Source organism: Ursus americanus, chromosome 26 (genome assembly GCF_024610735.1).
Source record: "Ursus americanus isolate L20-20 chromosome 26, mUrsAme1.1.p, whole genome shotgun sequence".
Taxonomy (NCBI): domain Eukaryota; kingdom Metazoa; phylum Chordata; class Mammalia; order Carnivora; family Ursidae; genus Ursus; species Ursus americanus.
This window is the reverse complement of record NC_142152.1, coordinates 13,999,827-14,026,857: the sequence shown is the minus strand read 5'-3', so window position 1 is coordinate 14,026,857 and position 27,031 is coordinate 13,999,827. Positions and strand designations below refer to the sequence as shown.

Genomic DNA, 27,031 nt, shown 5'->3' with positions numbered 1-27,031 from the left:
AAAGATACAGACGTAGTGAAGACAAGGGCCATATGCACCCCAATGTTCAGAGCAGCATTGTCCACAATAGCTAAATTGTGGAAGGAGCCGAGATGCCCTTCAACAGATGACTGGATTAAGAAGATGTGGTCCATATATACAATATATACAATAAAATATTACTCAGCCATCTGAAAGAACGATTACCCAACATTTGCAGCAACATGGACTGGAGGAGATTATGCTAAATGAAATAAGTCAAGCAGAGAAAGACAATTATCATATGGTTTCACTCATTTATGGAACATAAGAAATAGCAGGAAGATCGGTAGGAAAAGGAAGGGAAGAATGAAGGGGGGGTAAACAGAAGGGGGAATGAACCATGAGAGACTATGGACTCTGGGAAACAAACTGAGGGCTTCAGAGGGGAGGGGGGGGGTATTGGGATAGGCCGGTGATGGGTATTAAGGAGGGCACGTATTGCATGGTGCACTATGTGTTACACGTAAATAATGAATCATGGAACACTACATCAAAAACTAAAGATATACTGTATGGTGACTAACATAACATAATAAAAAATTACTATAAAAATAAATAAAATAAAATAAGAAAATAAGAAATACACATATTTTCATTCATTTTTCTGTAAACAGCTTTAAACATTTAATGAACATTAATAGTTCAAAAGAAACCTTGCTATAGAATAAATTAGAGCAACGCATATTCTCAAAACACACATAATCAAGAACATAGATGACAACAACAGAAAAACTGCTTATAATCACATCTCAGTAAAATAACTTGGATTTTAACAACAACTTTTAATGAAAATAAGACTTTTCCTTCTTTGTTTAAAGAGTAAACCCAATTTTTTTCTGATATACCACTTTTCTAAATACCGTTAACTGGTACTAGGTCCCATATACTAGAAAATATTTATACAATATCAAGAAATGAAGGTAGAACAAGGTAGAGGGGAAAGAGACAAAAAACTTCAATGCTACTCAAACACCAACAACCAAAAATTCATTGAATTCTCTGAAACAGTAAAAATTTACACCTTAGCATTTTGTGCATTTTTTTTTTTTGCATCTGGGTTGGCTTGTTCAAAAATACAAATTTGAAGCTTTTTTGAAGAAGCATCTTGAAGGTTAAAGTCCTTTTATCTAAGCAATGTATTTTTATTCCCCTTTATTCAAATAGCTTATAAAACTCTAGGATGGAAAACAAAGCAAGTTAACAAAAGAACACAGCTAACACGGCATACTATAAAGGCCAAAAAAAACAGGGCAAGAATGTCAGCAGTAAGCATAAAAATCAAATTATGTTTAAAAAGATAAAGAAAAATTTTCAAACAGATACAAACATTATATGTATGTAGTAAGTATATTTTCATAAGCCTTAATTATAATTTTTTAACTTTTCAGGTCCCTTCATGACACTCTTAAAATTAGGTCCCTCTTACTTAGGCAACAGGTACATGTTCTAGTAACCCAGACTATTACTTATCATCATTTAACCAATTACTTTCCTTATTCAGCTCAAGAGAGAAAACTTTACTTTCAGCCCCTCTTTACACAAGCTGAAGTTAATATACAACTCTGTGTTATTATTTCAGAGTCCCATATATGCTCTTTTAAAAATTGAGATATAACTGACATTGTATTAGTTTCAGGTGTACAATATGATTCAATAATTATAATTTTATGAGCTGTAACTTCCTAAATATTACTTGTCCGCAGTATGAGGCTCTGGAAATCAGAGAAATAGAAGACGCAATCCTGTCTTTAAGAGGTTTACAGTTCATTATAATTCTGTAGGTCTCAGGATAAAAAGATAATCCTACAGTAGAAAAAAAATCCCAGAACCAGCATCCAAAAAGAACTTGCATTCTACCCACTATCTGTCCTCTCCTATGCTAAGTATCCTTAAACAAGTCAGGTCACTCACTACTCAGCCTCAGTGTCATTTGTAAAATGAAAGGGCTGATCTAAGTGATCTTTAAGGTCCTTTTTGGCAAGAAATCCTATTATTTTAATCTGACACATAATTTATAATATGTATAATAACTATGCTGCCTATGGTAATTAGAAGTCAGTGATAAACAGGCAACATAAATAACAATAAAACCACAATTTATTTTATACAAGCAATATTTAAATTCTTCTCTTATGTTATTTTCAACCAGTATCTATAAACACTTTCAGAGCCTTCTGTTTTTTTCACTATGGACACACTTTAAAAAGACAAAGATTCTACATCATACATCCCAATAGCCCAATGTCCCTTACACCTCCCCAATAAACATCAGGAAATAAGACTCTGCAAGACTAATACGACAGCATCTCTCAAACTACAGTCTATAAATATATTCAATGGTCTGTAAATTCTGAGAATTTTTAACTTTTATGTTTTCATTTCAATGATGGCCTGAAAAATTCTGAGAATTTTTAACTTTTATGTTTTCATTTCAATGATGCCACATGATGTCAATGTCTGTTTTCAATCAAGTGATGCCAAGTAGTATCACCTTAATTATCAGGGACTAAGGAGAAAAGAGCAATGGTAGACTTTAAATGTATATGCATTCACACCCAGGTGAGGGCCAAATGATGTCACCCTTTCCAAACAGTAGAAGGTTCTTTAGTAGCTCAAATAGAGAAAAGAGGTGGGAAAGTTGAGTCATCACATGAACTACACTAGAATATATATATATATATATACATATATATATATGTATATATATATATATATATATATTCCAAAAGAACCTGTATCATAAGTTAACTTATTTATATTGCAAGCAATAATTTGATATAGCAAATTACCATCTATAAGAGTAACTAATTTGAATAGTACTGTGTTGTTTGTAAATGCAACCCACTTTTATGGTTTCATAATGTGATTTGATATGAAAAGTTATTAGCTTGTTTTATAATTCTGTCTATTTCTGTGATATTAAAATAAAACTAAAGTCAATAATGGGAGTTCATGAGACTATTACTTGCATTTAAAATTGAGTCAATGCCTTAAACTAGTTTGAGGAAACACTGCTTTTATGAGCAACTGTTCTATTCCCTTCCTTCTAATTCCATAAATTTCTGGACTTGTGGTAGCACCAACCCTGGGTGCTTAGCCTAGGGAGAAGGGAGAAGGGCCCAGATCAGGGGTTGATAAACTATGACCCACGGGTCAAATCTGGCCCTTCATCTGTTTTTGTAATCAAAGTTTTACTGAACCACAACCATACCCATTTGTTTGCAAATGGTTTATGGCTACTTTCAAGCTATAATGGCAGAACTAAGTAGTTGCCACAGAAACAGCACAGCCCACAAATCATAAAATATTACTATCTGGCCCTTTACAGAAAAAATATGCTGACCAGTGGCCCACATGAGCTAACAGGGCAAAATGAGAATGGGCCCACTGGCATTTGAAAGTCCTGGAGCAAGCAAATGGGAAACAAAGTATTACTGTCTCTGGAAGAGACAGTAAGATTCTCTCATCTGTAAAATGAAGGTGTTAAATATTAGTTATAAGCTTACAGCATTTTTCAACTGATCATTTGTTAAGCTGTATGTGAGGCTCTGTGCTAAGTATTTAATTTAATGCAAAAGAACAACCAGTTTCTACCATCAGGGGAAACTTTTTTTTTTAAGTATCATCCTCTAAATTATTTTTTTTAAGTTTATTTACTTAAGTAATCTCTACCCCCAGCGTGGGGCTCAAACTCACAACCCTGAGACCAAGAGTCTCATGTTCCTCTGACTGAGCCAGCCAGGCGCCCCACCCTCTAACTTTTCTAAGGATCTACTGATCCTATCACCAAACCGTGGTTTTAAAGTTGGGCAAGTCCCACTTCATACATTAGGAAACTGAAAGACGTAAAAGTTAAGTTACAGTTATACAGCCGGTAAATGGAGGAGTCTAAACTCTAACGAGGTCTGTTTGACTCCAAACCCCATGCTAAAAACTACTGGAAACTACAATTCATCTAATATTGTAAAAGTTTGTGAGGAGAAAAATTCTTCTCACTCAAACTCCACCAGCAAGTAAAGACTATCTTTGAGGTAAGTTTTAGCATAATTTTTCAGAGACAGCCTCCACAGACATTAAAAAAAAAAAAAAAGGCATTAAAAACTCTGTGTGTGTGTGTGTGTGTGTGTGTGTGTGTGTGTGTGTGTGTGTGTCTCCTCTACTTGCTGACCTGAAATCCTGTGAACCAGAACAGTGGCTGCCACTACTGATCACATATCAAAATAAAACTTACCCTAATGTGTCTTTATTAAGGTATATCAAAGTCTACTATCCTAATGCTTTACATACATTTAAAAACATATATAAAATATAAGTTTTAGAGGTAAAAAGTAAATATGGTGTTTCCAATGTTTTATTCCAATACCCCAATGTATCATCTTATGTCCACCATATGAACACACTGTTTTGGAGATCGATGAAGAAGACAATGCTTTCCCTTCAGCAAGTAGAGATAAGACTTGAAATGCAAATGAACCAGAGACCTAAGATGAAATAAATGAAAATAAATTTGCTGAAATGGTGTAAATGGTTTGTTTTTTGTTAGAGGAAAAGGACTAGAATATAGGACTGCACCACAGTGTGGTAGTTATTGGAATTTGCAGAAGCGTAATTGGCAGCAAAAATCCAACTTGGTGACTCCATCAGACTTGTCTCTACTGCATATTCTCTGAGCAATTATTTATGGCTCTCATAACAGTATCAGTAAATTAGATACACCAGGATTATGGACACTATGCATTTTTTTATATTGGGTTTCCTAGGTTGCCATATTATAAAATAAATGCTTCCTAATTTGAATACACTTAGCATAGTACAAGTTTACCCCTTTTCAAAGCTGCAAGACTACCCATATTGAAGCAAACAGTCTTCTTCTGTAGACAATGAAACAAATGGATCTAGTCAAATACATATAATGTGTACACAGGATTAAGGCATCCCAGTAATATCAAGGGGATGAACGGGAATGTTATTCTCTATCACCTAAACTTTCAAAGGAATCATGTTTATGAAGTCCCAAGAAATTAAAATAATTATGGAAACACTTCAATTAAGTAGTAAAAATAGACCATGTGTCTACTGAAAACTTGTATCTGCTACCATTTTGTTTTAAGACAGGAACATGAGGAGCATCTGCGTGGCTCAGCTGGTTAAGCGTGTGACTCTTGATTTTGGCTCAGGTCATGATCTCAGGGTTGTGAGATCGAGCCCATGTCAGGCTCCGTACTGGGTGTGGAGCCTACTTTTAGGATTGTCTCTCTCCCTCTCCCTCTGCCCCTCCCACCCTCTCCCTCTCTTAAAAAATAAACAAAAAATAAGACAAGAACATAAACTGAAGCTTAAAATATAATGATATACTTTATTAGTGTCCCAAATATTGTGAAATCAATCTAATATTTCACAAACATCATAAAAGAGAAAGCTGTATAAGTCCTTAGTGTGATCAATCATAAAAAGCTTTAAAAAGATGTTAGTAAAACAAAATGTCAGAGAGGAAAATGGGCCTGCCTTGGTCTTCTGCAGCTCACACATGCTCTGGATATTCTCCTCAGTTACTACCTGAACATCTCAAAACTTTGAAAGAGGATCAAGTCACCCATAGCCACCAAATGTCAGAACTTTAACACCCTTGGGGGCCCTAAAAGTCCCTAAAATTTAGAATTTTATGTGCTATATACTACTCCTTCTTCATCCCATTAAAAAAAAGAAAGTTAGTGAAGAGTATATCCTATATAAACTACTCCAAAGAGCTCCTTTTTGTGACGTCCCACAAAACTAATAAAATATCTAGATCTAAATCTCGATTGAGATCATATCTTGTTATACAACACTAATGAACAAAGAAAAAAAGAAGACCTTGAGAGAACAGTTTTTCTTCAACCCTGAGGGAGGACATTTCTTCTTACATGCTTACGAATAAATAAATCATCTCCAGAAAGAAGGCATGAATTTACAATACAAGTTACTGATTTAGCTTTTGAGGTTAAAGCTATCTGAACTCAAACTGAGACATTTCGGCTTTTTAGAAATTCACCTCTGCATTAAGGATTACTATATTTCCAGCAGTCGTTAATGTGCGGGCAGTGTTCACAAACTGTCCAAATATAATTAACTTTATAGACAAAGGTATTAGTTAAAAAAAAAAAAAAAGGAAAAGGAAACATGTTTCAGAAAGAAGAATTAGCAAGAGGCTAAGGATCAGTTAGGTTATGTTTCTTACCTATAAGTCTTCAGCAACTTGCTCCTATAACTCAACTGGAAAAAACCTACAAAACTGATTTTGAGGCTAGTATAATACAACATGAAATAAAACTTCAACAACTTGATATTGGCCCATAAATTCTGAAGACACCAGCAATTTTTTAAAAGGAAGGCTATTAGGCCACAGCTTGAACAGCCGAAATAAAGTTAACTGATTAAACACACTTGGTAACTCTCTTTTCCTTGAGGTAACAGAAAGTTAAAATCAGAGAAGAAAGTTCTGAGTCATAAGAGATCTTCTAGCGTAAATGTTTCATTTGCTTTTTGTTGTTGTTTCTTGAGGAAAAAGTAACATATAATTTTAAAAACACACCCTGTTTGGGTGTACAGTTCTGAGTTTCAACAAACTCACACACTCATGTAGCCACACCACAATCAAGATATTGACCATTTCCATCATGCCAATAAGTTTCCTCATACCCACTTGTAATCAATCTCCTCACCTTCCCACCCTGAGCCCCTGAAACCACAAACCTGATTCTCACTTTCATAGCTTTGCCCTTTGCAGAATGTCATAAAACAAATCACATAAAATGTAGCCATTTGAGTCTGGCCTCTTTCATTTAATACAATGCATTTGAGACTCATCCCTGTTGTTTATATCAGTAGTTTGTTCTTTTTTATTGCTGAGTGGTATTCTGCTATATGAATATTCCATTACTTGAGTATGAATTTCTTTATCCATTCACCAGCTGATAAATATTCATGTTGTTTGTGCTGTTTGGTTATAGTGAATAAAAGTACTAAAAGCATTTTCATACAGATTTTTGCAGGAATATAATTTCTTTGCTTAAAAGAATACCTAGGTGAAAGACTGTTGGGTCACATAATTAAAATGTTTAACTTTGCAAAAAAACTGCCAAAGGGTTTTCCAGAGTGGCTACACCATTTAGCATCTCCATCAGCATGGATGAGAGTTGGAGCTCCTCTACACCCCCATCAGCATCTGGCATAGTCGGGGTTTTGATTTTTGTTTTTGAACCATTCCAATAGGTGTGTAGCAGTATTTCATTATGATTTTAATTTGCATTTCCCTAACAACTAATGATTGAGCATCTCTTCACGTGCTTATTTGCCATCTGTATATCTTCTTTGAAGTGTTTATTTACATCTTTTGCCCATTTAAAAAATTAGACTGAGTTTTCATGGTTCTTTATTATTCTAGTTACTAGTCCTTTAACATAGAAGTTATACAAATATTAACTGCCAGTCTGTGGCTTATCTCTTCATTTTCTTAAGAGTATCTGCAAAGAGTAGAAGTGTTAATATATTTTACAGTTCCTGTTCTTTGTATCATTAAGAAATCTTTGCCTTGCTCAAAGTGACAAAGATTTTCTCCTGAAGTTTTATAGTTTCAGGTTTTATGTTATCATGGATGATCCATTTGGAATTAGGTTTGTGCAATGGTGTGAAGAATTGGTCAAGGTTTGTTTTTTACAAACAGATATCCAATTGTTCTAGCCCCATTTGCTGAAAAACTATCGCTTTTCCGTTAAATTACCTTACCTTCTTTGTTCAAAATGAATTGACCATAATCTATTTATTTTCTGGACTCTCTATTCTGTTCCACTGATCTGGGAATCTACCCTATCACCAATGTAACACTGTCTTAATTACAGTGGCTTTATAGTAAGTCTTGAAGTCAGAGAGTGGAAGTCCTCTATATTCCCCTTTTTATAAATTGTTTTGGCTATTCTCAATCTTCTGCTTTTCCACATAAATTTCACAGTTGCCTTGTTGATTTCTACCAAAAAGCCTACTGGGATTTTGATTGGGATGTGTGTTAAATACACAGAGTCATTTGGAAAGAAACGACACCTTATCACTAAGTATTTCATGTTCTTGGCGCTCTTATGAAAGGTACAGCTTTTCAATTTCAATTTCCAATTGTTTTACTAGCATATAGAAAAACAAGTGATTTCTGTATAACCCACATCCTACAACCATGCTAAAATCACTTGTTAGATCTAGTAGCTTTCTTTTTTTGTGTAGAATCTTTCGGTTTTCTACTAAAATTATATGATCTATGAATAAAGACAGTCTTATTTCTTCTTTCCAAACTTGAATGTACTTAAATTATTTTTCTTGCCATATTATACTGGCTAGGATCTACAGTTCATTGCTGATTAGAAATGGTAAGATTGGGCTATCTTATCCTTTCTCCCAATCTTAAGAAGAAAGCTTGTGTCTTACCACTAAGTGTAATTTAAGTATGATGTTAGCTGAAGGTTTTTCTAGATGCCCTTTATCAAGTTAAGAAAGTTGCCTTCTACTCCTGCTTTGTTGAGAGTTTTCATCATGAATCGCTGATGAATTTTGTTGACTGGCTTTCTTTCCTACACTGAGATGATCCTTTTGTTTTTTTTAATATGTTGACGTGATGGATTTTATATTTTAATGTTGCATTCAAAATTTACCTTGCATTCCTGAAATAAGCTCCACTCAGTCCCTTCTTATTTATTGCTGGATTTAATTTGCTAATACTTTGTTAAGAATTTCTGTCTTTATGTTTATAATGGACATTGGTCTGTAGTTTTCTTGTAAATTTTCTGGAAGACTTGTATAGAATTGTTATTTCTCCTTTAAATGTCTGGTACATATTACCAGTAAAACCATTTGAAACTAGAGTTTTCTTTGTGAGATTTTTAACTACAAATTCAATTTTTTAACAGATATGGGATGATTTAAGTTATCTACTTCTTCTCAGTAAGTAGTTTGTGTCTTTCAAAGCATTTGTTCATTTCATCTCAGTTAACAAACTTAATGGAATAAAGCTATTCATAACATTCTCGTATTATCATTTAATGTCTATAGAATCTATAGGGATAGCCCCTCTCTCATTCCTGATATTACTATTTTGTTTTTTCTTTTTCTCTTGGTCAATCTGGGTAAAGTTTTATCAATTTTATTGGTCTTCTCAAAGAACTAGCATCTTATTTCATTGATTTTTTTCCTCCATTGTTTTTGTTTTCAATTACACTGATTTCTGCTCTTTATTATTTCCTTCTGTCTGTTTATGTTGGGTTTAATTTGTTCTTCTTTTTCTATTTCTTACAAGCTTAGATTATTGATTTATAATCTTTCTATCTCATATAAGCATTTAATTGTATAAATTTCCCTGTAAGCACTGACTTAGCCATTTCACAAATTTTGAGATGTTGTATTTTCATTTTGATTTACTTGAAAATATTTTCTAAGTTCTCTTGTGATTTATTCTTTGACACATAGGTTATTTAGAACTGTTTTGCTTAATTACCAAATATTTGGGGATTTTCTAGATATGTTTGTATTAGTGATTTCTAATTTAATTCTTCTAGTGGGTCAAAAAACATACATTGTACCATTTCAACCTTTTAAATCTGTTGAGTTTTATTTTATGGCCCAGAGTACTGTCTATCTTGGTGAATATCTCATGTGTACTTGAAAGAAATGCATTTTGGGGCACCTGGGTGGCTCAGCCATTAAGCATCTGCCTTCAGCTCAGGTCATGATCCCAGGGTCCTGGGATCAAGCCCCGCATCGGGCTCCCTGCTTGGCGGGAAGTCAGCTTCTCCCTCTCCCACTCCCCTTGCTTATGTTCCCTCTCTCGCTGTCTCTCTCTGTCGAATAAATAAATAAAATCTTAAAAAAAAAAAAAAAAGAAATGCATTTTCTGCAAGCAGCAAATGGAATGTTTTGTAAATGTCAATTAGATCAAGTTGGTTATGTTACTCAGGTCTTCTGACTTTCTAGATTTAATTTGCTAACATTTTGTCTATTTTATCAATCACTGAGAGAGAAGATCGAAATCTTCATGCATGCAGGCATCCTTGCATACATATACAATGTGACAATCAAAATTAAGTACCAATTATACTTTTAAACTTCTCCCCACTTATTAAAAGTATTGCATGTTCACTGAAAAGAAATTTTAAAATTCTATAAAGTACTCATCCCACCACCTAAGGTGATTTTACTCTTTACTCTTATTTGAATGAAATGATATCTAGAGTGTCAAAGTACCAGGCATGTTCCTGGCCCTATCCACCATCTTAGATCCACAGCCAGAGGGCAGGCTGGAATGCTTGGCTTCCTGCCCACTGCTCAGAGGCCATCAGACGTTCATTTATCGTAGTTCTACTAAACTGAAACAGAATCTTTTCTACTTCCTGACTTTCTGATACTATATAGATCTCTAAAGATTTTTCCAAGCTTAAGAATCTTAAGAATTCTTTTTCTTCCCATAAGATGCCACTGTAATCTGAGTACAGCTCCTATATGATAAGATATTCTGCTATCTAATATTGTATTTTATTACTATTAGAAATAATAAATAATATTAAAGATAGGATCAAAATAAGGCTGAAAGCAAATATTAAAAATTTAAGTGTAGTACCAATAATATAAGATTAACTCAAGTCCAAAGAGAAAAACAATATCTACAATTCATACATTTGAAAATATTTACTGAGTGCCTACTGTGTGTTAAGCACTGTTCCTGCTGCTGAGAATAAAGTAGTGAAGAAAGTAGGCAGTCCCCATGACCACTCTATGGGGTGGAGGAGACACACACACACTCAACATAAATATATAACATGCTAGAAGGTGAAAACTGTAATGAAGAAACATAAAGCATAATAAGGGAGATGGGGACGCAGGGAGTGTGGTTAATACTTATATGGTCAGGAAAGTCCTCATTAATAAGATGACAGGAGAGAAGAAATCATATGGATATTTAGAGGGGAAATATTCCAGACTGAGGAATAACAAACACTTCTTGAGGCGGGAATGTTTGTCAGAATGTTTGAGGAACTATAAAGAAGCACATGGTCTGTGATTTTGAAAGGGATAATAAATTAGATAGCAACATACTGTTTTCAGCTAGTTAGTTCCATGTGGAGTTGCCTATTCAAAGTACAGCTTAAAACTTAAAAGTTCATGATTTTTCATTTAAATGAGGTAATTAGGCTAAGAAAATTCCCACACTTCCTAAAGGAAGTATTTTTCAAAATCCTTCTAAAACCAATACTAACTTGTCACAAAAACCACGACCATCCTGTGTTACAGAAGTGCATATTATATTCTGCATTTATCTCTAAAGAGAAAAACAAAGGCAAAGAGAGAGAGATATGGAAATAGTAAGAACCTACTCTTTCAGAAGGCACTAATAAAAACAAAGAAAAGCAGAGCTCTTTTCTCACTCAGGAAAATAAATTACTTCAGGAAAATAAATTACTTCAGAAAAAAACTGAAAAACATGAGCCTACAATTACTGTTTAAAAGCAAATAAATACAACTTTTAAAAAGTGAATTTTCATATTTTACATAGGATTAAGTCAAGCAACCAGTATGAATTAATAAAATAAGTATACATACTTAAATTTTCCATTCAATCAAGTAACCCTAGAAAATATTTTTAAATTCCGTTGGCCAGGGAAAACATGGATTTGGATTTATCATTTTAACCAACTACAATAAAATTTAAAAGATGAGCGTCATCCGGGATAAACTTTACAGCCCTTGACTTACCAGGAATTACATCACATAATCCGAAATACGAATTAAAAAGCCATTAAGAAATGTAGAACTTTTTATATGCCACATTTTCTCCTTTGACTTCTTGCTTAGGTTTATAAATCTCAAAGGCTGTGTGGTAGTTTAAAATCTTGGTACACATTACAGAGACCCAAGCTTTTAATTTTGCAAACACGAATCTAAAAATTATAAAATCATAACTAAATCTTATCTCAGTTTAAGGAATTTTCTTAACTTCTGTTGAGATGATGTCCGGCTAAAATGGAAAAGCCTGACAATACTAAATGTTGCTGAGGCCGCAGAATAAGCAGAACTCTCCTATGCACTGTTAATGGGAAAGCAATCCGAACACACTTACACCTTGTAGCTTACCCACCACAAACCCTTGAAAGATACCTGCATCTTCAGATTTACTCATCACAATCCCCAGTATGGAAAGTGGGGTCAGTGGTAATCTCTCAAGGTCTCCATTACTATCACTCCCAATACTCTAAAATATGATAGTCAACCTCTGGCCATTTGGAGCAAACCAAATCCTACAAAGTACAAGACAGCACCAAACATAATAACATAATATCTAAATCTAAAATATTTATAAATCTGACAAATATTGCCATAAAAGAAACTACAGAAATAGACCTAGGCAATTTCATGTAGTTTTAGTAGTTAATATTTACCTTGGTGTGACAAAAGTAATACAAAACATACACACAGAGTCAACAATTAGATGGAGAAAAGGACTGACTATATAGGAACTTTTACAACCAACATTTAAAACTGCTCCAGACTCCAACTGTGAAAAAGATAATCTCAACAGATGACCAAACTTAAGAAGATATTTACTATACCAATTAGACCATGCTACCTTTTACACATCATCTGTTTTACATTTTTTTCTAATTATATTAGTTGATATTATAAGTCAGTGAACATAAAAGAAAACAAAGAAAAAGAAAAAAAGAGAGAAAAAGAAAAAACTTACTGGGATTGAAAATTCCTCAGCCAAATACTTCAAGGAGGCTGCTTCTCTTGCCAAGAACTTGTTTCTTTCTCTGATGTTGCCCTGAAGTTGTGTATCAAACTCCTTTCTTACCACAGAAGCAACAGAGTCAATAATTACCAGTTTAACTCCCTTTGAAATAATTTCTTCTTCCAAAGAGTCAATCCTATAAAAGCAGAATTTGCAAAATAGTAAATTAAAGATATAATATAAAACAGGGTATTACAAAGATTAACCAACTTAAAAACAATGACAACAAATTGTTCTTCCCTAAGTTACAGTAATGATTGCAAATATTCAATATTCATAACTTATTTCCAGCTCTTCTATACATATAGCACCCTTTTGAAAATGCACCAAAATGCTTTCATTTAGTTTCACTCTCTGGTTCTCCTACAATACTGCTAATTTTAGGATAAAACTGCTTATCATAGCCCATCTCCAAAATGGCCCCATTTTACTCCCACCTTGTATTGACAGCCTTGTGCAGTCCCCTCCTACATTTACCAGGGTTGGTCTATATGACCAACAGCATATGACAAAATGATGGTATGGTACTTCTGAGAGTAAGTTATAAAAGACTACAGCTGCCATCTTGGGCTCTCTCTCACTTGCCCACTCTCTCAGATCACTCTCTCTGAGGAAGACAAGCTGCCATGTTGTTAACAGCCCTATGGAGAGGCCCACATGGTGAGGAACACAGGCCTCTGGCCAACAGCCAGCAAGGAACGGAGGCCTTCCAGCAATTACATGAGTGACCTTGGAATTCTCCAAGATTCTCCAGCCCCATTTGAACCTTGAGAAGACCACAGCCCTGGCCAATAGCTCGACTGCAACCTCTTCTGCAATCCCAAGCCAGAAACACTTAGCTAAATCACTTCCAGATACCTAAGCCTCTGCTACTACATGAGATAATACACGTTTGCTATTTTAAGCTCCTGAATTTTGGGGGTAACCTATTAATGGAACAATAGATAATTAATATACCACTTAAATAATTAATTAAATCTAAAACATTTCACTCATTCAATACATTTTCATTTTTAAAGAAATATTTCATCCAATAGGCTGTGGCAAAAAAAGAACACTGAAATAATTATTTCCCATAACCCTAATACATATGCAGAGACTTTTTTTTCACTCAGCTGAAAACATAAAAAACAAAAAATAAATCTTCGAAGTATTACTAAAATACCAAAATCTAAAGCAGCATACCTTCGCAGAACTTCATCACAGCTGAGTTCCCGATAAAGGTGAACCTTACTGCTTGTCAAAAGTAATTTTTCTTCAGTGTTAAAATATCTGGGAAAACGAGATTCTGCTATCTCAACCAGTCTGTAGTGAAGAAAAAATAGCACGAGTGAAAATAGTTAATAATATTTAAGGCCATAATGCTGAACTTCTAATGAATTTTACTTAGGAAACTCATAAGCCACATGTAACACTAGAACAAAAATAGAGCAGATATAAGCAAAATAAGCCTTCCTTTACAAGCACTAAAAGAGGTTAGCAGTCAGAGCATGACACCAGCAAGGGCTTTCAGATGTCATCTAAGGTTAAGTAAGCAACAATGTCTCTGAGGTTTATCTTTCTAGGAATAGATATGTTTTTTTAATAACTGATAATTTGACTAGCAGCTATAAGATATGTTTAGTAAATAAGAAAAATTATTTCATCATCATGAATGAAAGAAATATATTTGAACAAATATATAATATCATTCTAACAATCAAGTATCAGTAAGTATCTCTGTCTCCGAACAGAAAAATATGCTTTCTCAATTAAAACTTAATATATACATAAAATAAATGCTATCTAATAGCTTCTTGGTAAACAGGAAATTATTTCCTAAACAAATGGATGTTGTCCAATATGTCCTTAGTAGAGAAAAAAGGATTTTCTACATTCTGAACTCAAAGCCAGATCTAACGCATGCACAGGCCAAGTGTAGGAGAGTGACAAGGCCAAAGAGATGCAAATATCATCATTAATAGCTTAAGACATAGAGCTCAGTACTAGAAATTTCAAATATTTCTGGTTAAAAATATAAAAGTGTAACTCTTTCACTATAACTGTCTCCTATTTAAAAATGATACTTTATCAGTCTGATACTTAACCATCCAAGGATGACTGGGAGGAAGGACTATAAATACACAAAAATCACCCTATACTTTATGTTCCATTTAAAGGTAAAAGTACAAAGAACAGTGTTTTCATTTCTAGATAGTTAATGAGTCCCAAGAAGAGGCTGAGAACTTTAAAGAGATAAACAAAATAAATTCCTCACATATAACCAGAAATGAAAAAGAAAAATCTAAAATAGAGAAAGAGAGAAATAAAACTGGTTAATAATATTTTTAAAGTATATTTTGAACAATTTGAAAAAAAAGGCATCATTAGGTTGAACAGGAAAAGAAAAAATTACTTTACCAAAGGATGTATAAAGACCGAGAACAAAATGGATCAAATGAGCATTTAGGGGAAGTGCATGAGAGAGACACACAGGGTGGAATAAAGGAGGAAATGAGGTAAGCAATGAAAGCAGGAAGAAATGAGATGACATTGGCACAGGCAGGACAGGCACATTTCAAGGATTTGAGGGAAATGGGTAAATTTCTTGATTAGGGCAACTGTTTGCTGAGTTTGGAGCTGGTTACAGAAGTCAGCTAAAAGCTCTGACTCTTGGGACCGATTTTTAATAAGATAGGTATGGCAACATCGGCCAGAAACATGGAAGTTTTTCATAATTGGATGCCCGGCTGATTAGGTACTGAGTACTCATCTCAATCAGTGAGTACCTAACTCATTGGCAACAACAACTAACAGACAATAATAATTTTCTGCCTTCAATACTAGGCTGAATTTCAACTGGTGCCTTGAGTGGTAAAAAGCTCCGGAACTTATGACTGCTCTCTCATTCCATTAAGGCCCCTCAGAAGGAAGGTGGTCATGTATGGACACAAAGTGACTGTATTCACAGTCACCACACGAAATAACTATATCAAACAGTTATTTACATACCAATATGCTATAATTTTCTATAATCAGTTTCTCCAAGTATTTTAATTTTAGAAAAGATATCTAAAAATATATATAAATCAAAAACCAAATACAAATGTAGTATCTATATGCCTCACATTAATTATAGCAATTTCTTGTGACAATCTTCATCACGAAGATCTTTCCTGGCTAGAGTAACAACAGAAAAGATCCTATCTTTTGCTCCCAGACATTAATTACATAAAGTTTGAAAGCAATGCCATCTAGTGGACATCTTTTTCATAAAAAGTATTCCTTTCAAGGACGCACTTAAGATTCATTCATTCAAAACATATTTATTGAGGGGCGCCTAGGTGGCTCAGTTGGTTAGGCATCCAATTCTTGGTTTTGGCTTGGGTCATGATCTCACAGTTGTGGGATCAACCCCACGTCAGGCTCTGTGCTCAATATAGAGTCTGCTTCAGATTCTCTCTCCTTCTCCCTCTCCCTCACTCTCTCTCAAATAAATAGATAAAATATATTTTTTAAATATATATTGAGGACCTACTATACGCCAGGCACCATTCTAGGTGCTAAGGATGTGACAATGGACAACAACAACAACAAAAACAAAAACAAAAAAAAACTTCCTTCACGGAACTTACAGTTTACTGAGAGAGACAAACACACACATATTATATATCAGGTAATAAGTGCTCTAAAGAAAAATGAATCAGGATGAGGGAACAGATTGTGAAAGATGTAAGCAAGTTCTACTTCATGTAAAGTGGTCTGGGAAAGCCTCTTTAATAGGGTGAATTTGAACAATGGTTTAACAGAGATGAGAAAATGAACCATTTGATATCCAGCGGAAGAGTGCATAGAAAAAGAGAACTATATATAACAAGGGCCTGGGGTGATCGAGGAATAATAAACAAGGAGGCTAACATAGTTGGAACACAGGAAACAAGAAGGAGAATAAAAGGAAATAAGGTCAAGGTGCCTGGGTGGCTCACATTGGTTAAGCATCTGCCTTCAGCTCAGGTCATGATCCCAGGGTCCTGGGATCAAGTCTTGCATCGGGCTCCCTGCTCAGCCGGTGAGCCTGCTTCTCCCTCTACATCTGCCTCTCCCCCTTGCTCGTGCTTCCTCTTTCTCTCTCTCAAATCTTTTGAAAAAATTAATTAATTAATTAATTAAAAAGGAAATAAGGTCAGAGGGCTAGCCAGGGGCCAGGATCACATAAGATCCTTAGGTCTGTGGTATTTTGTTTAGATATTATTTAGTAAAATAAGAAACCTGGAAGCAGAACTGACATGCTCTGACTTCTTTTTTTTTTTTTTTTTTTTTTTTTAAAGAATCACTCCATCAGATTTGGAAAAGAGGCAAAGAGGCTGTACCTGGGACATGGGTGAAAGCAAGACCAGCTAGTACAGTAGTCCAGATAAGAGATGATGGTGACTTGACCGAGAAGAGCTCAACTGATTAGAAGTAAGTGAACTCAAGGTAAAGTTCAAAAGAGGAGCTGAAGGGATTTCTTGACTAATTGGATGAGCATCTGGAGGAATGGAATTACCACTCATTGAAGTGGAGAAGACTGGATTCGTTCCAGGTTTTTGTTATTAGTTCCCCCTGTTACTTCACAGCTCTTGTATAAAAGGAAAGTACATTAGTACATTACTGACCACATGACAACTTGAAACAAAACACATGCTTAACGTAAAAAAAAAAAAAAGTTTTCCAAAATTCTAGTTGAAATATGGCATCATAAATGTGCTGAAATAGAAGTTTATGGTTTCTCAAAGCTTCTTGTACATATGTAATATTTTCCTGTTCATTAATTCAGTATGTATTTGTTCAGCAGTGTGATATAAATACACAATATGAATCTATTACTCCTTTACAGATTCCAGAAAATTCCAAAGTTTTGTTTTTGTAGTAAGTACTTATGACTAATTTCATTTTCTATCTTAGAACCTCTTCAAGATCTCCCCACTAATTCACCTAGATTCACATAGGCAGCTAGACTCATAAGGCAGCTAAAATTAGACTAAGGTGAAACCTCCCCAGACTCATGAAACCATCTTAAAAAATGTCTCCGCTATTGTTTGCCCCCCAAGTCAAACAACTTGGATTCATGCCAAGAAGCAAATAGGTAAATGGTCCTAAGACCACACTGGTAATTAACTTCCTAACGAGCCGAAGTCATGGCTAGCCACTAACATTAACAAAGTCATGCCTCCTCCTGATACACTGATCTCAGAGAGCGACGCTCTAGTTAGTGAGGTAGGAATTGGAGCGCACTGGCTGGGGGGTACCTGGCACCTTGCAAGGCGACAGGCAGCTCCTCAGATCTAAGCTTGGCCACCGCTTCCACACAGAAAAATACAACATACACTTTTCCTTTGTACACAGAGCTATAATGATTACAATTTTACATGTTTGTGACTATTTAATGTCTTCCTCCCCTGTTGAACTACGTATTTCTTCCCAGTTTTCAGAGCTTTTCTGATTTCATGACAACTCAGGATTGTCCACTTCTACCTCCTAACTCCCCAATCCTATATTCCACTTCCCCAGGCCCCCACCTTCCAGAGTCCCGGGCCCCATCTCGTGTTTCAATCCCTCAGTTTGCCTCACACACATACGCACCTGCAGTTCTAAGACCCAATTTTATCTTCCTTTATCCATTGTATTCCCCCCAAAATGGTACTTTGAAAACCTCTATTACTATTTACCATCCGTCCTTTTTTATTCTTAATCTCTGGTTCCATCTTTTCTTAATTACCTCCAACAGGGATAATACAGTATTCACTCAATTCACAAATACTAGAATTCTCATGGTTGCCAAAATTTCTGCACAGGTCACTAGATTAATCTATTTATCCATATTCTTAAGGTATATATAAGCATAGAGTGTCTAAGACCATATCAGATCTTAAGCATAAGTCCCATAGGTTAAACAAATAAAAAGAGACTCTTCTGAAACAATCAGAAAGGAGGACCTAGAACTCTTCTTGCTTAGCATTCCCCTCTCCCCAAGGCAGTCCCTGAATACCTGAGGGTTTAGTACCAGACTCTACTATTATGTAATTATTAATCAGTTTGGAGATATAATCAGTCTAAGGTGAATAAGCATGCTTAACATACTATTTTAGATTACCTTCTCAAAGATTTGTAAAAATGAACTAGTGTACTACCTTAAAAAAAATACAACTAATTGGGGCACCTGGGTGGCACAGTTGGTTGAGTGACCAACTCTTGGTTTCTTTTGGCTCAGGTCATGATCTCAGGGTCGTGAAAACGAGCTCCGCCATGACAGACTCTGTACAGAGTCTGCTTGGGACTCTCTCTCCCTTTCCTTCTGCCCCTCCCCATTGTTCATGCACACACTCTCTCTCTCTCTCTCTAAAATAAATAATCTTTAAAAGTATATATATAACTAATCTTTCCAAACTGTTTTTAAGTACATCACCTGCAAGGTTTTCTTTTTTTTTTTTTAATGCATTTTAAACTTAAGCAAGTTTTATTTACTCCTCCTTTGTTTTTTCCCTCCTTCTTGATAAAAAGGTATCTTGCAATTTATTATTAAAATTAAAAATTACAGGGGAGGGGGGTGGGGGAATGGGATAGACCGGTGATGGGTAGTAAGGAGGGCACATATTGCATGGTGCACTGGGTGTTATACACAACTAATGAATCATCGAGCCTTACATCGAAAACCGGGGATGTACTGTATGGTGACTAACATAATATAATAAAAAATCATTATAAAAAAAATAAAATAAAATAAAATAAATAAAATTAAAAATTACAATCATTTTCCACTTTCTATCACTTACCCTAAATTCTCTATATGCAAATTGAGGTTTGTTTTTTTTTAAGAGAGCGAGAGGGAGACGGATGGGGGCGGGGAGGGTTAGAGGGAGAGAGAGAATCTTAAGCAGGCTCCATGCTCTGCGTGGAGCTCAATGTGGGGCTCAATCTCACGACCCTGAGATCATGACCTGAGCCAAAATCAAGGGTTGGACATTTAACCAACTGAGCTACTGAGGCGCCCCTTTATACAAATCCTTTAACCTTCCTCAGAATAATCCTTCAATTCACGTTCTCATTTGTACTGATCAGATAACATATTCCGCTTTGAGTTTCATTTTCATGCTTTTACCTCTTCTCTAAGTCCAGAAATGATCCCAGTGGTGACAGATGCTATTAATTACCTACCAATATCCACTCCCACATCTTCTTTACTTTGAGAACCCCAATTTTACTCAGGCAGCAATGTTAACCAGCCCCAGGAAACTCATCATGCTTATTATAACAATCTTTTCCCCCTCCTTTCCCCACCCTCCCTTGCATATAGGGGTGGTCCAGTGAGAAATCTGCAGGACAATTCCAGAGGAAAAAGAAAATCAACAGAGGGAAAGAGACAGCTATTCTGGGGAACACATATTTTCCTGATAAAACATATAGCTGGCCTTTTCCCTTCCCGCTGACTGGATAAGATGCCTAAAAATGCAGCAGCCCAACGTCTCCCTGTCATCACAGAGGGGCAGAATCAGTGCCCGCAACCACCTACTTACTGTTCTGTGGGTATTCAGTTACTTGCAGAAGAAAGCTTTCCTAACTGATTAACTAACCTTCCCCAATAAATCCAAATAGGGGTCAAGCAGTCCTGTAATAGCACAAATGAAATGGGACCAGGCAGTACAGAGCCAGCTGCACTCTCTGACCGGCCATGACCATCTCTCCAGAAGGAGGAGGAGGTGCTCCAGAAGGAAGACTGGTACTTTTGATTCCACCTGATCCTATCACCACACCTCAGAATGCAATCCATGTGGCAGCCAGATGACCATACTCTTCAAGCCTGTGGAGAACAGACTAGAAAAGTAAAAACAATATAAATTTCAACCCCTATCCTCCAATGACCTTCATTAAGGCTCCTTGTGAATTATGAAACATAATTCCAGAGGCACCTGGCTGCCTCAGTCAGTAGAGCAAGCAACTCTTGATCTTGAGGTCGGGAGTTTGAGCCCCACGTTGGGTATAGAGATTACTTAAAAATAAAATCTAAAAAAAAAAAAAAAGAAAAGAAAAGAAACAAACATAATTCCAATAAAGGGACTAAAATTTTACCTCATTTCCAACTTGTCTTTGGCTTGTCAGTTGAAGGCTAGTCACTGACATTTTGAAGAGTACCTTTCATTTGGACAACCTAAGTGAACTAATGTCTTGACCAGTGTTAGCATCAAATATATTTCAGTGTTCAGATTTTCAGTGGTCTCATGTATTTATGCTTTTGTTCTTTTTTACCATTTATTTGTTTAAGATCCAAATAAGTTCATCACACTGGAAATGACCAATACATCTTTTTCCCCAGCTTTATTGAGATATAACTGGCATATAACATTGTATAAGTTTAAGGTATACAATGTGATGAGAACAATATACCTTTCAAATCTCTTTTAATCCAAAGGTTCCTCCTCCAACCCCAACTCCAACAATCATTTGTTCTGTCATTTCCCACAGTTTGGATTTTGCTGACTGCATCTTTCTGGTGTAGTTTAACATGTTCCTCTCTTCTCTGTATATGTTGTAAACTGGTAGTTGGATCTGAAAGCTTGATCCCACTCAGGCTTGACTATTCTTCCATCAGGAGGTACCACAATGACTTGTTTTCTTTTTGTGATGCTAGTAGCCTTTTATGTTTATGAACTATTTTTACTTAATGACATTTCTGACACCAAGTATTTGGGTTTTCCATACCAAGCAATTCTTTAATTCCCTGTGGACACCAACTGGATATCAGACACTTAACTACCTGGAGTTAGCTCAGACTCCACAGTTTAAGGGCTCAGACTGTCCCCCCACATCTTGAAACACTAATCCCAAGTCCTGGACCTCTGGGACTACTACTACTCCTACTACTTCTGACCAACTGGGCAACTACAAATCAGGAGTTCCCCCACCCCCTTCCTCGAGAGTTCAATAATTTTGCTAGAATGGTGCACAGAACTCAAGATGGCATTTTACTTACTATTACCAAGTTATTACAGAGAACAAAAGATACAACTCAGGAAAAGATCAGGGAGGGCTCCATGGCATACCACCCTCCCAGCACTTCGATGTGTTCACCAACCCAGAAGCTCTCCAAACCCTACCATTTAAAGATTTTTGGCAGGGCGGGTAGGGGGTGTTGGGTGGAGCTGAAAGTTCCCACTCTATAATCACATGATTGGCAACCAGCTCCCATCTGAAGCTATCCAGGGGCCCACCAAGAGTCATCTCATTAGCATAAACTCAGGTATGGTTGAAAGGGGCTGATTATGAATAACAAATGATGCTCCTGGAACCTCTATTAACTCAGGAAATTCCAAAGGTTTTAGAAGCCCTGTGGCCAAGAATGAGGACAAAGACAAAATATGGACTTCTTATTACATGCCAATATTCAATGCCTAGATCCATTAGATTGTTGGGGTTTGTAATTTGGTGATATTCTCTCATTCCTTCTTCATTTATTGCTGGAATACCCTTGTAAAAAGACCTATTTGTTACTCAGTAATATAGTTCATATAGAAAAAGAATAGATGTTTGATTTCCTTTTTTTTTAACTCATTTTCAAAATAATGAGTCGCATCTCCAAATTTTCCAATACTGATCAATTAGCTGCTTTCCATTTCTTTATAGTATAGACTCATGAATTTAAACATATTTCATGGGTTTTAATCTACTATCATTATTATCTTATTGGTGGTCAATTTGTATCATCTTTGGCCAGTGAGAGCCTGTACAGGTTGACTCCTGACTCCTAAGTAGTCTTTGATAGCTTCCTTGTCATCTAATATGATGTTTCAGACTCAACTTAAAAATTTCCTGCACCAGTGCCAGAAGCAGCCATTTCCCCAAAACCCTCATTCCTTTTGGTAGGAAATGGTATCTAGATTTCACAATTTGAGAGTAATGCCTGTCCATTCGTTTATCAAACATTTTCTGAGCAGTTAATACGCGTCAGTCACTAGACTTGGCTTTGAAGATACAAAGATATAACACAAACTCACAAAGCTGACAAACCTGTGGCACATACTTAGAACAGATAACCAAGCAATACAGAACAAAGCAAACAAACTCTAGGCAAAACAATCCACTTGGAACTTATCTGGTCAGGGAATAGACTTTGATCTAACTAGTATCCTTAGAGAGAAATAAGAAAGGGACATGATTCATAATGACACAGTTAAAGACAGACTCAAAGGACTATACCTATACTACACCTTGACTAAAAGAACAGAATTGAATCAGTCTCCAGACCTACAAGTACTCCAGCTCATGAAGGTTAATCAGAGCAGGGGAGGAGGGGGACCAGACTTACTTTCAGGTGTATAGAATTACCCAAATAACCAAATGCCTCTCATAGAATGCTAAAAGTTCCTTCCAGACTAAGGAAATCTTTCCTTTCCAAGCATAGATACACTTACTATCAGTGTGTTTCTTATATCGAATACCATACTATTGCAAAGATTAAAATGAAATACTTCTCAATCAAAATGTATTTTGAAATTTGCAACTTTTCCATTCACTAATATTTTACTTCTAACTAAAAATCAGTTACAAAGCACCTTACCTTTGGTCTTTTCTATTAATTTCCCCTCTTCTCCATTTCCACTTACATCCCTGCCTGTTTCTTAAACTTATTTCTCCCTGGGGCGCCTGGGTGGCACAGCGGTTAAGCGTCTGCCTTCGGCTCAGGGCGTGATCCCGGCGTTATGGGATCGAGCCCCACATCAGGCTCCTCTGCTGGGAGCCTGCTTCTTCCTCTCCCACTCCCCCTGCTTGTGTTCCCTCTCTCGTTGGCTGTCTCTATCTCTGTCAAATAAATAAATAAAATCTTTAAAAAAAAAAAAAAAAGAACATGTATCCCCTTAAAAAAAAAAAACTTATTTCTGCCTGACTTTCTGCAAAACACAGCTTATCCAGCAACCTTACTTAAACCAATGACGAAGGGATAGAAAAGACAAAAAGAAGCTGCTTCCTCTGTTAATCTCAAATGGAAATCCATTTAAAACAGTATCTAGCATTCTGCATTCTCTCAAAGAAAAGTTAAATCTTAAAATGTTTGAAAATGTTACATGCTATAAATAAGTTACAAAATTAAACATTACAACGGAAAAGAATAAAATCTCCCACCTTTCAGCACTAAATGCTGACTCTGTGTCGATGTACACAACAGCTCCTTCTAATCCTCCCATGTTGGTGGGTAACGTGGCCAAAATGCTCATCATTATACAAAACTGAGTTTTTCCACAACCTGGTGGGCCTGTAATCTTAAAAAAAAAAAGAAAAGAAAATCATTTATATAAACATCACAAGCTAGTCAAAGCAAAATCCTTTTAAGAACTTGCCACTTGCACAGTCCCATTAACCTGGGTTCCTGGAGTTCCTTAATGTTCTTAACAATTCCTTAGAACATTCTAATACATCTTAGTCTGGGTTGGTACTAGTTAGATACCATCCTTGGGAAAAATGAGAAAATAGTCACTCAAATCACGCTCTGTGTTCTGTAGTTCAAATGAAAAGCTTTGGTTGAGAGAGGCTGGAGGGTGCATTTATACATTCAGAACTGGGAGTTCTAGATCTTTTCCTCATTAAGACATTTATAGAAGGAACTAGAAAATATTTAAGAGGCTTTAATAACTGGTTTAGCATTTCTTATGAATTGGCCTTTTAGAACAATTTTGTACGAGTCCCCTAAAAAGCTGCTTTGATCTTTATTGTAAACAATAAAGAATTTAGGGGTGAAGACTACTAATGTATACAATTTATTTTCAAATGCTTCAGAAAAAAAAAGGCATGTACACACATACACACGTGTGTACAGAGAAAGATTAAACAAATGTAACAAAACTCAACAATCATTGAATCTAGGTGATTCATACTTTGAAGTGTGTTTTGAAATTTTAGTTGGTGAAAGCTATTCTGAGATTATAAAATTTGAAATCAAGATGCTTGAGAGGGGAAAAAATAGGAAATTCTCAAGCCCAGTTAGAAGTAGTTAATAAAAATTAATTTGAAAATGCTAAATATATATATATATATATATCCCCTCTAAACATATGCTATTTATCACATTGGCTGTGGCATCCAAATTTTAAGAACCAAAACGCTATCCCTTTTGTGAAAATAACACTAGTAATTTTAACACAATTTTTCACAAAGGAAGGGAAAGAAGAAGAGGGAAGGAGGAGAGAAAAAAATCTCAGGGAGAGATGAAAAAGTCTGAGCTAAGACTGAGACAGACTGTAAATATTTGAATAAACTGTCTCAGATACATCATGAAATAGGGAGAAATAAGAAGGGATGACCCATGAGTCTCCATCACTTATACCAGTGGTTCTCAAACTTAAGTGAGCACTGGAATCGCCTGGCAAGCTTATTAACCGACATCTCTGGTTCAGTAGGTCTGGGATGTGGCCTGAGAATTTACATTTCTAATAAATTCCTAGGCGATGCTTACGCTGCTGTAGACTTTTGAGAACCACAGTCTTAAAATTTAGACTAAAGCTAACCTTCATTTATCAAGGCTCAACATTAAAAAACAAAACAAGTTAGAAACTATGTGCCGATTTATTATAATCTCTAAACAGTGATTTAGATTTTCAGAATAAATTGTTGCTACCAATAAAAGTTTGCCAGATCATGAGTAATCAGTGAAAAGGGGTCTCCAATCTTTTTTGATTACATAGTCCGACCAACCAAACACAGACAAAATTTAGTATAGTCTTCCAATGTATGCATATTTATTATATACATACTATTTTACTAATACATTCTATATAATATAAAGCATACATAAAATGGAGATTAAAAAATTAAAAATAAGCATTTTAAAATAGTTCCATATCTTATTGATTTTTTTTAAAGATTTTATTTATCTATTTGAAAGAGAGAGTGCACACGTGCACAAACGGGGAGGGGCTAAGGTAGAGGGAGAAGGAGACTCCCTGCTGACCAGGGAGCCCAACGGGAGGCTCCATCCCAGGGCCCTGAGATCATGACCTGAGCTGAAGGCAGAAACTTAACTGACTGAGCCACCCAGGTGCCCCTCATATCTTATTAGTTGTACAAATCTTTTTTTTTAAAAAGATTTATTTATTTGAGAGACAGTGTGAGCCGGGGCAAGGGGGAGAGGTGAAGGGAGAGAGAGAATCTCACACAGATTCCCACCAAGCAGGGAGCCCAAAACAGGGCTCAATCCCACCACCCTGAGATCATGACCTAAGCCAAGAGTCAGACACTTAACCATCTGAACCACCCAGGTGCCCCCAGATCTTTCAGTTCTCATAAAAACTTAACACTTTCAGTAAAGCAATGATAATAATGAAAATAACAAATGAAATTATATTATTATTTAAGTATTTTGTCATTCAGTGATTGAAATATCAGGTCCTAAGTTCCACATATTTCAGTATTTACATGCAATGGCTGTGTAGTTGAGAAAAGGATATCTGCAAAAATGCAAGGACTGAAATTTTTAAAATACATCACTCATACTTACTATTTTCATTTTTCAGTAACTTCCATCATAGCAAAAGTTTTTGTTGAACTTTGGCTAACAAATTTCCATCTTTCCTCGTGTCAATCAATTGTTCTTACAACATAATCAAAAAAGATACTGCATTTTAAGATTTTTAACAATTGGTTTAAAAATAAAAACTCTTTATTTGGAAGATTTTTCAACAGTATAGCAAATATTGTTACAAGGTTTTTAAAGTGTGCAGATAACAAAGTTTTCACAAGACATACTTACCTTTGACAACAAAAACAACATTATAAAAGAAACATTTCCAAGCAATGATTTTTAAAACACTCTGTATGTTAATCTGTCTTCAAAAAGGCAATGACTTTCTCACTCATTGTTAAAACATTACCTTTACTTTAAAGGGATGTTGTCAGAATAAACCACTGATTTGAGTGGTTGGTTAATTCTTAATTTTATATGAAGCATATTACATAGCCACTTCTCATATAAAAAAGGTCAGCAAATTTGACATATCTTTTCACTTAAAAACATGTTTCACCCATCCTTAATGGGTGGAATTCAACAGCCCTTTTACAATCTTTGCTGTGAGATCACCAAAGAAGCCCTTGAGATTCAAATGATTTTCATGGTCAGTCCCCATCTCATTACAGAGTGCTATAGAGATTCCACACTTCACTAGTCAGGTTTTTATAAAAATTAACAACACTAATACCATCCTGAAG

The 27,031-nt window shown here is 35.6% G+C and overlaps 1 protein-coding gene across 11 annotated transcripts in view; it reads right to left on the bottom strand.

Annotated features, from left to right (window-relative positions):
* Nucleotides 1–27,031, bottom strand: part of RAD51B (RAD51 paralog B) — a 695,021-nt gene that overhangs the window by 641,028 nt on the left and 26,962 nt on the right. For all 11 annotated transcript variants that reach the window (XM_087856049.1, XM_087856053.1, XM_087856047.1 and 8 more), the window contains 3 exons: nucleotides 23,957–24,093; nucleotides 14,009–14,128; nucleotides 12,776–12,959 (listed from right to left, as the gene is read on the bottom strand). In XM_087856049.1, coding sequence (XP_087712175.1) covers nucleotides 12,776–12,959; nucleotides 14,009–14,128; nucleotides 23,957–24,093 — 441 coding nt within the window. The remainder of the gene's footprint in view (nucleotides 1–12,775; nucleotides 12,960–14,008; nucleotides 14,129–23,956; nucleotides 24,094–27,031) is intronic.